The sequence below is a fragment of the Camellia sinensis genome, chromosome 4 (genome assembly GCF_055761805.1).
Source record: "Camellia sinensis isolate YWXY chromosome 4, ASM5576180v1, whole genome shotgun sequence".
Taxonomy (NCBI): Eukaryota; Viridiplantae; Streptophyta; class Magnoliopsida; order Ericales; family Theaceae; genus Camellia; species Camellia sinensis.
In genome coordinates, this window is record NC_138964.1 from 71,743,032 (window position 1) to 71,755,050 (window position 12,019).

The 12,019-nt window shown below is 39.7% G+C and overlaps 1 protein-coding gene across 1 annotated transcript; it reads left to right on the top strand.

The window, feature by feature from the left end:
- The first annotated feature begins 3,326 nt into the window (after positions 1 to 3,326).
- LOC114301617 (uncharacterized) lies at positions 3,327 to 7,716 on the top strand. The gene is made up of 5 exons (XM_028246580.2): positions 3,327 to 5,037; positions 5,227 to 5,816; positions 5,919 to 6,395; positions 6,906 to 7,047; positions 7,157 to 7,716. The coding sequence occupies exons 1-5, from the start codon at positions 3,327 to 3,329 to the stop codon at positions 7,714 to 7,716; spliced, it is 3,480 nt and encodes a 1,159-aa protein (XP_028102381.2).
- Positions 7,717 to 12,019: the final 4,303 nt, after the last annotated feature.

Below are 12,019 nucleotides of genomic sequence, written 5' to 3' on the forward strand. Positions count from 1 at the left end.
CTAACACACTCGCGTCCTGATGCGATGGATAATAGATAATTCACTCCACATAAGCACATAATCACGTAAACACATACGAACTTCCTTTCTAGATAATAATTGTCACACGACGCTACCAGAGTTCCAATTAGAAATAATAGTGATCAAGTGATGTTCAAACAAGACTTCTAGAAACTTGTAGACCTAGTCAACATCATAGAAATTAAAGTCCATAACCACTTAGTCACATAAGCATGTTATCACGTAGCACACCGTATATATAACTATCTCTATCAAGCGAAATAAACTCATTATGGTTGAAACCACTTCCAACATACCCAAAGTATTCAAGTCAGGTACGCTCTGATACCAACTTATAACACCCTGAAATAAATACAATCACTCATTCTCAATATTAGTAAATAACGACAATGATAAAGTAATTATCTTCCATTAACTTCCAATTAGGTTCACAAAAGGATAACATATGCAGATATACATTCACAAGCCTAACTCTTAACCTATAGCATATGGTACATAATAGAATGAACATTAAGCAAATAAGAAATGCCCTAAGGGCTTACAATTTTGTGCTTGGTTACAACAAAAGTGGATTTAAACCTAATACAGTTAAGGCCCCAAGTGTAACAACCCGACCCTCATATGTGCTTGTGATATATGTTAGTCCTTTATTCTGTGCTGTTAAATGCCTAAAATAAAATTGTCCAAGGAAATAAGTTCAAGTAACTATGTTGTGATGCCTTATGAAATGAATTGTATCTGTTAGGAAAGAAATGTATCTGTTACTACTAGAACGATGAAGTAGAAATTGAGGGCCTTAGCGGCTTAATAAGTCAAAATTGATCATATACTTGGAACCAGCATAATTTTTAAGTAATATTAAGCACTTCTGTGAAATTTCAATTTCCGGATGTGTAAACGATAGATTTTCGTCTCATTCTCTCTTTATGGATAGATATATATAGGAGTGTTCTAGGTCATTTGAGAAGCCAAGAAATGCATAACTCTAAACTTAAGAAGTGAAGGGATAGAGAAAGAAGGTCCTCAAGAAGATTGAGATTTGGGCTTAAGGTATGTACATGTTTGTCTAATTTCCATCCACAACCCTTCTTGTCATAATTTATGTGAAGATGTTTCTATGATCTTGTTCCTAAGAGTTGGAATTGTGGTGTTGTGAGTATGAGAAGTAAATGAGCAAAATGACCTTACCTTGCATGTTTTGACTCAATTTGAAGTCCCTATGAGAGACCTCACTCTATGTCTTCAATTGACTTGTTTGAATTCAAGTATGTGATATAATTTTATGTTATGAGTTGAGATGTGAGAACAAGTAGGAATCTTGTGAATTGGAGTAAATTTAAGTTGTGGATTTATGATTTGATTTTTTTTTTACTCAAATGAAAGATGTAATTTGATCATTGCTCACATGTATTTACATGCTTTGAGCTTATATATTGGTAATTTAAAGCTAGATTTTTGAGGCCCTAAACATGTCTACAAGAGGAGGAAATTGTGCAGAATTTCAGACTTTTGGTGCAGAATCGCCGCACGTGCGGGGCCTAAGGCCGCACCTGCGGGAACCTCAGCCGCACGTGCGGGAGTCACTGCTGCACATGCGGGAAAATGGCAAAATTTTGGAGTTCAACACTGCCAAAAAAGCACGTGCGGGGCCTCAATGCTGCACGTGCGGGAGGTGTGCCGCACGTGCGGAAGATCCTAGCCGCACGTACGGCTCAAGCCAGAAAAATTGGGATGCTTCATTTTGCGTGTTGGGTCCTCTAATGTTGTCAAAACCTACAATTTATATTGTTTGAATGTTCGTTAAATCAATCAAAGTAAGTGAGCCGAATGTTGATTTAACAAGGATAAGGAGACTAATGTAATTTCTCATGTGTGTAGGAAACGCCTCAAGAGGAAGTGCACCGACACAACACAGTGAGTAATAGTACTTCAATGTACCTCTACTCAGTATTTATTATTAATGACGTTGTGACCTTGTAGAAATATTATCGTATTATATATTGACGTTATATCTTGATGTTACGAATTTCACTATTAAACTTGTGTTGGCATGAAATGATTGGCATGAGATGATATATTTGCTATAAGTGATTCGATACGAAATTGTGAAAACATTGAAAAAGGTTGTGAAGTTGTACACATCTTATATGAAAGCTTGTGACTAATGGAATGTATCAAGGCAATTATGAATTTGTGAATCAATGTGGCTCAGAGCCATTTGTGAGTCAATGTGGCTATGAGCCCTAATGTGAAACTACGTGACCAAGGGTCAATTGTGAATTGTGAACCAATGTGGTCAAGGGCCATTTGTGAACAATGAAATTATGAGGCCAAGGGCCGATGTGTGAAATATGAATGACACTATTGTAAGCTTGTGAATTAAGCAGAACCAAAGGTTTATGTGATGGATTGTAAATTGTGAACCCAAGGACCCTTTCCGAATGTGTGAAGTTCTTAGGCCAGGGGCCACATTATGACAATTATAAACCGATTATGTTGTCCCAACAAGCTGTACAGAGACAGACTGATTACATGATTTCAGCATTAATTATGTTTACAAGCATACCAGTACTATTGTTCACTGAGCTTGGCTCACCCTGTGTTATGCCTGTTTCTGTAGGTGATCAACCAGGAGGTCGATCTTAGCTCGGCATCGTCATACTCTTGTCAGCCTAGGCACAACGAAGCTTGGGGTCGGGACCCTACTTTTGTGGAGTTGCTAGATAATGGCTTACACTTTTGTTATTGGCTTAAGTTATTATGTACTTAATGATTTTGTTATATATCCCACCTCGGGGTTGGATTTGTATAGGCTTGTAAATAACTAACTCTCAAATGTATTTTGGCTTTCGGTGTACTTACCCTATGAAATGTTTATGATCCTGGCATGACTTAGTAGCTCAATGGATGTCATATTTTCTGGTTTATATCACTTATATTTACAGCTTCCGGTCAGGCCCCTCTATGGAACTAGGTTAAGTGTCCCTTTCTTCTTAGGTCATGCCCAAACTTTTAGGGGCAAGTTTGGGGGGTGACAAGTGGTATCAGAGCACGAGTTGCTATCCCACACACAGATCCATTGAGCCTTAGGATGTCTAGAAAAGACTTAAGCATCATGCATGGCATCCTAAAAATGTATGAAAGATCGATGGCAACGTAGAATGTACTCTGCTAACGCTAACAATTTGAATTTTGTTGGCCGAATATAATTTAATGTTATGTAGGTTATGGTGAGAACAAGGGTGGAAGATTCGGACGAGGCTACCTCAGCACGGTTGGACCGAATGGAAAGAATGATTATGGACATGGCGGAGACCCTAAGGCAACAACAGCAACAACCGCCACCACCACCAGTACCTCCACCCGTAGTACAAGATGTTCATGTTGAGAACCGAACCATCATTCTCACAAAGGAGTTTAAAAAGATGAAACCACCGTCATTTAAGGGGGGAATAGAACCTATGAAAGCTGAAGCATGGGTGCTGGGAATAGAGAAATTGTTCGAAGTGTTTCCATGTACTGAAGCTCAGAAAGTGCAACTTGCCGCCTTTACTCTTGAAGATGAGGCGCGAAGATGGTGGATGCTTACAAGAACAGTGCATCGGGACTTAACATGGGGTAGATTTCTGGAGCTGTTCTATGATAAGTATTTTCCTCAAAGCATGCGAGATAAGAAGGTGACGGAATTTGAGACTCTTAGACAAGGAAATAAGACGGTTGCAGAATATGAGGCCCAATTTGCTGAATTAGCTCGATTTGCACCTCATATGGTGGATACAGACTATAAAAAGGCACGGAAATTTGAAGGGGGATTACGGGGTGTAATTTTAGACAGGGTCAATATGCTAAAATTACCCACATATGTTGAGGTGCTAGAAAGGGCTGTTATCGCAGAAGGAAACCTTGCGGCCCAGACTCGGATTTCCGAGTGGAAAGGGAAGAGACAAAACAACCAATGGTCAAAGAGATCCGTTACTCCACCCGCTAAGAAGCACAATTCAGGGAACTTCAGCACCACTACCACTACTCAAAATTCCACTCCGGTGTGTCCAGACTGTGGAAGGCAACATCGAGGAACTTGTCAATGGAAGACTGGAGCATGTTTTAAATGTGGAAAAACGGGACATTTGGTAAGGGATTGCCCACAATGGGCTCAACAAAAAGGCAATAGATCCGCTACAAGTTCCGCGGGGTCTACACTAACCCCCAATACGAAGGCGGCTGCCAAACCGAGTAATAACAAAGACACTGCAAGACAAGGTAGGGTGTTCGCTTTGATTCCAGGTGATGTACAAAATACAACGACAGTGGTGTCAGGTACATTTATTATTTATGGTCAATCTGCGCATGTATTGTTTGATTTTGGCTCCACTCACTCTTTTGTGTCGAAACTCTTCGCTCCTAAATTAGATAAAATGGAAGAAAACTTACCTTACATGTTGTGTGTGTCCTCCCCCTTGGGAGAGTCTATGATTTGTGCTACTATATACCTAGCTTGTGAACTTCAACTTGGGGATATTCGAGTGTATGCTAATTTAGTACCTCTCGATATGACCTATTTTGATGTTATTCTGGGGATGGATTGGCTAAGTGCTTATGGTGAAACTATAAACTGTGTGACTAAGCAACTTAATTTTTATCCTCCGGGGCAATCAGAGTCTGTGGTTCAAGGGCAGGAAGTGATTTCACCACCTTATCTGATATCGGCCGTGAAGGCTTGCAACTTAATACGGAAAGGCTGTCGGGGGTATCTATGTAGTGTTTTAGAAGGGCAAGGGATGAATGGGAATACTGATGTGATCCCAGTGGTCCGTGAATTTCCGGATGTTTTTCCCGAAGAATTGCCGGGCCAACTAATAGACCGAGAAATCGAGTTTATAATTGAAGTGGCGCCTGGAACCCAACCCATTTCGAAGACACCCTATAGGATGTCACCAGCTGAAATGAAAGAGTTGAAGATTCAATTACATGATCTGCTTGACAAGGGATTTATCCGCCCGAGTGTATTTCCTTGGGGTGCGCCAGTATTGTTTGTGAAAAAGAAGGACGGAACACTTCGGCTATGTATCGACTATAGGGAACTGAATAAGGTGACAATTAAAAATAAGTACCCCTTACCACGGATAGATGACCTATTTGATCAGTTACAAGGGGCACAAGTTTTCTCAAAAATTGATTTACGGTCTGGCTACCATCAATTGAAAGTTAAAGCCGATGACGTGGAGAAGACAGCTTTTCGAAACCGGTACGGCCATTATGAATTTTTGGTTATGCCCTTCGGGGTTACAAACGCACCAGCAGCATTTATGGATCTAATGAATCGCGTCTTCAAGTCCTATCTAGACGAATTTGTGGTGGTTTTTATTGATGACATTCTTATATACTCGAAGAGTGCAGAAGCTCATGAGGATCATCTTTGCTTAATTCTTCAAACACTCCGGGAGAAGAAACTGTATGCAAAGTTGAAGAAATGTGAATTCTGGCTACAAGAAGTGGCATTTTTGGGGCATGTGGTGACAAAGGAAGGAGTCTCTGTTGACCCACACAAAGTTGAAGCAATTGTGAATTGGCCAACTCCCACTAATGTAACTGAGATACGAAGTTTCATGGGATTAGCTGGATATTACAGGAGGTTTGTTCAAAATTTCTCCAAAATCGCTGTGCCACTTACCCAACTGACACGAAAAGGAGTTGCATTCGAATGGTCGGAGGAACGGGAATCCGTCTTCCAAGAATTAAAAACAAGATTGACGACAGCACCAGTTCTGGCTTTGCCATCTGGTACTGAAGGATTCGTAATTTGTAGTGATGCTTCGCACAAGGGGCTTGGTTGTGTGATAATGCAGAATGGAAGGGTTATTGCCTATGCTTCTCGACAACTGAAACCCCACGAGAAGAATTATCCCACGCACGATCTCGAATTAGCGGCAGTAGTTTTTGCTTTGAAAATATGGCGGCACTATCTTTATGGTACAACCTGCGAAGTTTACACTGATCATAAAAGCCTCAAGTACCTGTTTACCCAGAAAGAGTTGAACATGCGACAACGGCGATGGCTCGAGTTGATTAAGGATTATGACTTGCAGATCCAATATCATCCTGGTAAAGCTAACATGGTGGCAGATGCACTTAGTCGGAAGAATATGGGGGACTTGGCAAATCTGTTGGTAGAAAGAAAGGAGTTAAGGATTGAACTGGATAAAATGAATATGGACCTAGTGGTACGTGAACAGGAGGCCATACTAGCAGTAGTAAGAGCTCAACCCACCTTGCTGGATGAGATTAAGTTACATCAACTGGAAGATGAGACTTTAAGGAAAATCTATGATGAGTTAGAAGCAAAACCAAAATCGGGGTTCAGTTACGTAGATTCGGTATTAAAGTTTCAAAGTCGAATATGTGTTCCCAATGTGTTGGAGCTTAAACGGAAATTGCTAGGAGAAGCACATGCCTCGAGATTATCAATACACCCGGGAACTACTAAAATGTACCGAGATTTGAAACAAAATTTTTGGTGGCCAAATATGAAAAAGGAGATCGCGGAATTTGTTTCTAAGTGTTTACAATGTCAACAAGTAAAGGCGGAACATCAAAGACCAGCAGGGTTATTACAACCCCTTCCAATCCCGAAATGGAAATGGGAGCATTTGACCATGGATTTCGTTGTGGGGTTACCGAGGACTCCTCGAGGTATGAATTCGATTTGGGTCATTGTGGACCGATTAACCAAATCCGCTCACTTTTTGCCTGTAAAGACTCAATATAATGCGGATAAGCTGGCAGTATTGTATATAAATGAAATTGTAAGGCTTCATGGTGTTCCGATGTCAATTGTGTCAGATAGGGACCCCAAATTTGTTTCAAGATTTTGGCAAAGTTTACAGGAGGCTATGGGTACCGAACTTACGTTCAGCACCGCTTTTCGCCCTCAAACTGATGGTCAATTCGAGAGAACCATACAAACTTTAGAAGATATGCTCCGATTGTGTGTACTGGATTTTCAAGAAAGCTGGAAACCCATCTACCGTTGATAGAGTTCACCTACAATAACAGTTACCATTCGAGCATTGAGATGGCACCTTATGAAGCTCTATATGGAAGACCGTGTCGTTCCCCATATGCTGGGCTGATGTAGGGGATAGGGCATTGTTGGGTCCTGAAATTGTGCAATTAACAACTGAAAAGGTTAAAATTATCCGGGAGAGGTTGAAAACGGCACAAAGTAGGCAGAAGAGCTATGCAGATAACAGACGAAGGGATTTGGAATTTGAAGTGGGTAGTTATGTGTTCATGAAAGTCACCCCGCTAAAGGGGCATCCGAGATTTGGGAAAAAGGGTAAATTAACACCCCGGTTTGTTGGCCCTTTCCAAATTCTAGAAAGAGTGGGTCTGGTAGCTTACCGAGTGGCTCTTCCGCCAAGTATGAGTCAAGTACATAATGTGTTTCATGTTTCCATGCATCGAGGATACCTATCAGATCCATCTCATGTCATAGACTATCGTCAACTTGTGCTAGATGATAAATTAACCTATGAAGAGAGACCACTTCGAATTTTGGAGCAACAAGTAAAGCAATTGCGCAATCGGGAAATTCCAATGGTAAAGGTAGAATGGCAAGAACACTATGGCACCGAAGCTACTTGGGAAAAAGAAGAGGATATGCAGCAACAGTATCCATATCTGTTTCCGTTTTGAGGTAAAAGCAAGTTTGAGGGACCAAACTTTTTTAAGGGGGGAAGAGTGTAACAACCCGACCCTCATATGTGCTTGTGATATAGGTTAGTCCTTTATTCTGTGCTGTTAAATGCCTAAAATGAAATTGTCCAAGGAAATAAGTTCAAGTAACTATGTTGTGATGCCGTATGAAATGAATTGTATCTGTTAGGAAACAAATGTATCTGTTACTACTAGAACGATGAAGTAGAAATTGAGGGCTTTAGCGGCTTAATAAGTCAAAATGGATCATATATTTGGAACCAGCATAATTTTTAAGTAATATTAAGCACTTCTGTGAAATTTCAATTTCCGGATGTGTAAACGATAGATTTTCGTCTCATTCTCTCTTTATGGATAGATATATATAGGAGTGTTCGAGGTCATTTGAGAAGCCAAGAAATGCATAACTCTAAACTTAAGAAGTGAAGGGATAGAGAAAGAAGGTCCTCAAGAAGATTGAGATTTGGGCTTAAGGTATGTACATGTTTGTCTAATTTCCATCCACAACCCTTCTAGTCATAATTTATGTGAAGATGTTTCTATGATCTTGTTCCTAAGAGTTGGAATTGTGGTGTTGTGAGTATGAGAAGTAAATGAGCAAAATGACCTTACCTTGCATGTTTTGACTCAATTTGAAGTCCCTATGAGAGACCTCACTCTATGTCTTCAATTGACTTGTTTGAATTCAAGTATGTGATATAATTTTATGTTATGAGTTGAGATGTGAGAACAAGTAGGAATCTTGTGAATTGGAGTAAATTTAAGTTGTGGATTTATGATTTGATTTTTTTTTTTTACTCAAATGAAAGATGTAATTTGATCATTGTTCACATGTATTTACATGCTTTGAGCTTATATATTGGTAATTTCAAGCTAGATTTTTGAGGCCCTAAACATGTCTACAAGAGGAGGAAATTGTCCAGAATTTCGGACTTTTGGTGCAGAATCGCCGCACGTGCGGGGCCTAAGGCCGCACGTGTGGGAACCTCAGCCGCACGTGCGGGAGTCACTGCTGCATGTGCGGGAAAATGGCAAAATTTTGGAGTTCAACACTGCCAAAAAAGCACGTGCGGGGCCTCAATGCCGCACGTGCGGGAGGTGTGCCGCACGTGCGGGAGATCCTAGCCGCACATGCGGCTCAAGCCAGAAAAATTGGGATGCTCCGTTTTGCGTGTTGGGTCCTTTAATGTTGTCAAAACCTACAATTTATATTGTTTGAATGTTCGTTAAATCAATCAAAGTAAGTGAACCGAATGTTGATTTAACAAGAATAAGGAGACTAATGTAATTTCTCATGTGTGTAGGAAACGGCTCAAGAGGAAGTGCACCGACACAACACAGTGAGTAATAGTACTTCAATGTACCTCTACTCAGTATTTATTATTAATGACGTTGCGACCTTGTAGAAAGTATTATCGTATTATATATTGACGTTATATCTTGACGTTACGAATTTCACTATTAAACTTGTGTTGGCATGAAATGATTAGCATGAGATGATATATTTGCCATAAGTGATTCGATACGAAATTGTGAAAACAGTGAAAAAGGTTGTGAAGTTGTACACATCTTATATGAAAGCTTGTAACTAATCGAATGTATCAAGGCAATTATGAATTTGTGAATCAATGTGGCTCAGAGCCATTTGTGAGTCAATGTGGCTATGAGCCCTAATGTGAAACTATGTGACCAACGGTCAATTGTGAATTGTGAACCAATGTGGTCAAGGGCCATTTGTGAACAATGAAATTATGAGGCCAAGGGCCGATGTGTGAAATATGAATGACACTATTGTAAGCTTGTGAATTAAACAGAACCAAAGGTTTATGTGATGGATTGTAAATTGTGAACCCAAGGACCCTTTCCGAATGTGTGAAGTTCTTAGGCCAGGGGCCACATTATGACAATTATAAACCGATTATGTTGTCCCAACAAGCTGTACAGAGACAGACTGATTACATGATTTCAGCATTAATTATGTTTACAAGCATATCAGTACTATTGTTCACTGAGCTTGGCTCACCCTGTGTTATGCCTGTTTCTGTAGGTGATCAACCAGGAGGTCGATCTTAGCTCGGCATCGTCATACTCTTGTCAGCCTAGGCACAGCCAAGCTTGGGGTCGGGACCCTACTTTTGTGGAGTTGCTAGATAATGGCTTACACTTTTGTTATTGGCTTAAGTTATTATGTACTTAATGATTTTGTTATATATCCCACCTCGGGGTTGGATTTGTATAGGCCTGTAAATAACTAACTCTCAAATGTATTTTGGCTTTCGGTGTACTGACCCTATGAAATGTTTATGATCCTGGCATGACTTAGTAGCTCAATGGATGTCATATTTTCTGGTTTATATCACTTATATTTACAGCTTCCGATCAGGCCCCTCTATGGAACTAGGTTAAGTGTCCCTTTCTGCTTAGGTCATGCCCAAACTTTTAGGGGCAAGTTTGGGGTGTGACACCAAGCTTGTACAAGTAGATACCACAAAATAAACAAGATGAAGCCCTTGCTTCCAAGTCCTCCCAAGCTATTGCCTTAGATGAGGCATATCATCAGCACCTGAAACTAGTTTTCTCACATAGGGTGAGCAAAAGCCCAGTAGAAATAATCCAACACAGCATATGAATCTTAACAAATATATAACGGTGAGATGCATATGTAATGCTAGTAACAAAACATTTTATATCTCTTTCAAACCATGCAATGACAGGTTTATATCACAGTTCATAAAACCTTCTCTTTTCAATGAAAAACAGGACAGTGAATCATATCTTTGGGAATCTCTCAAACAAGTATCACATTTTACAGAAATTTCGTCTGCAGTAAACCGTAAATCGGCACCCATGTAAACATAAGCTATATATAAGCACTACTGCTGCCATTTTATGGATATTTCGGTCGCGGGATCGCCACCTATATATATGTAGGCTATACAACCACCACTATTGTCTTTTTACGGATATTTTGTCCGCGGGATCAACACTCATGTATACGAATGGTTTAATGGAACTTTCACCCTGGACACATAGGCCAACTTATTTGATGTAACAACAACTCCATCCTAGATGCACCCATTTTCTCAAGACAATATACATTTCCACGAAATAAATACACAACAATGCTCAATGCAAATGGATGAAAAATTAGTTTTCAATTCTCCTAATTCTCATGCAATTTCTACAACATTCATATTTATCCTTCATCGATAGCCCAAAATAGATATCTCTAAACAAATAAATGATTTCAATAAAGATAAAGTTTTCAAATTTCAAGATGTGAGTGATAATACATATCCAATTCCACCATCCTCATCCATAACAGTTCAATGTCCCCATTTCAATATCAATTCCATTTATAAATACAAAATCAACATTTGAGATTTCCAGTGCAAAACCATTTCCCAAGGTAAAAATCCTTCATTTCATCATGCCTTAACAATACACATCTATCCACAATCATTTCTGATATACCATTTGAAAACCCTTATTTTGTTTTTGAACCAAAACCTAAGATTGTTCAAAAATCCATTTCTTTCAGAAAGTGGTTTTATGAAAACAAATAACTAAGTTAAAACGCATAAGAAAATGCAAAGAATCCCTACCTCAAGCTTAGAAGGGTGGAAGAGATGAACTCATAAAAACCTAATATTGGTGAAACCACAAACCTCTTCGATCTGTCTCAAAGGAGCAAGGTGAAAAGATACCTTTAGGTGAGTAGATTTAAAGATTTAAGTGCAAAAGTAGAGTTTATAGAGAGAGAAGAGGAACCCATGGTGTAGAGAGGAAAAGAGAAAGAGAAAATGAGAGGAAAGTATTTTAGAGCCTATTTATAGTGGCTAGGTACTAATAGAATAATAGCCCCAAGGTCAAATGAAAAGAACAAGTAAAAAATTCCCAAAAAGTAGGGCCCAAACTAAAGAAAACCTGGAAAAAGACTCACAGGGGCCAACCCTTGCAACGATGGTGTCGACCCTTAGAAAGAAAAGTTGAGACATTAATGTTTTGCAGCACACGAGGGTCGACCCTAGATGACAGAGGTGTTGACCCTATTTTTCAGAATGCAATCCAAAACCAAGCATTAAGAGGAGGGTCGACACTAGGAACTCTGGGTGTCGACCCTAAAAACCAGTAGTAACACTAAGGGTAAAGCAACAGAAAAGGATCGACCCTAGGATGATTGATGTCAACCCCAGTAGTTGAACGAAAAAAAAAAAAAAAAAAGACAGTGCCAACACTAACAGGGCTTGTGTCGACCCCTGAAGCCAAAACCAAACATAAT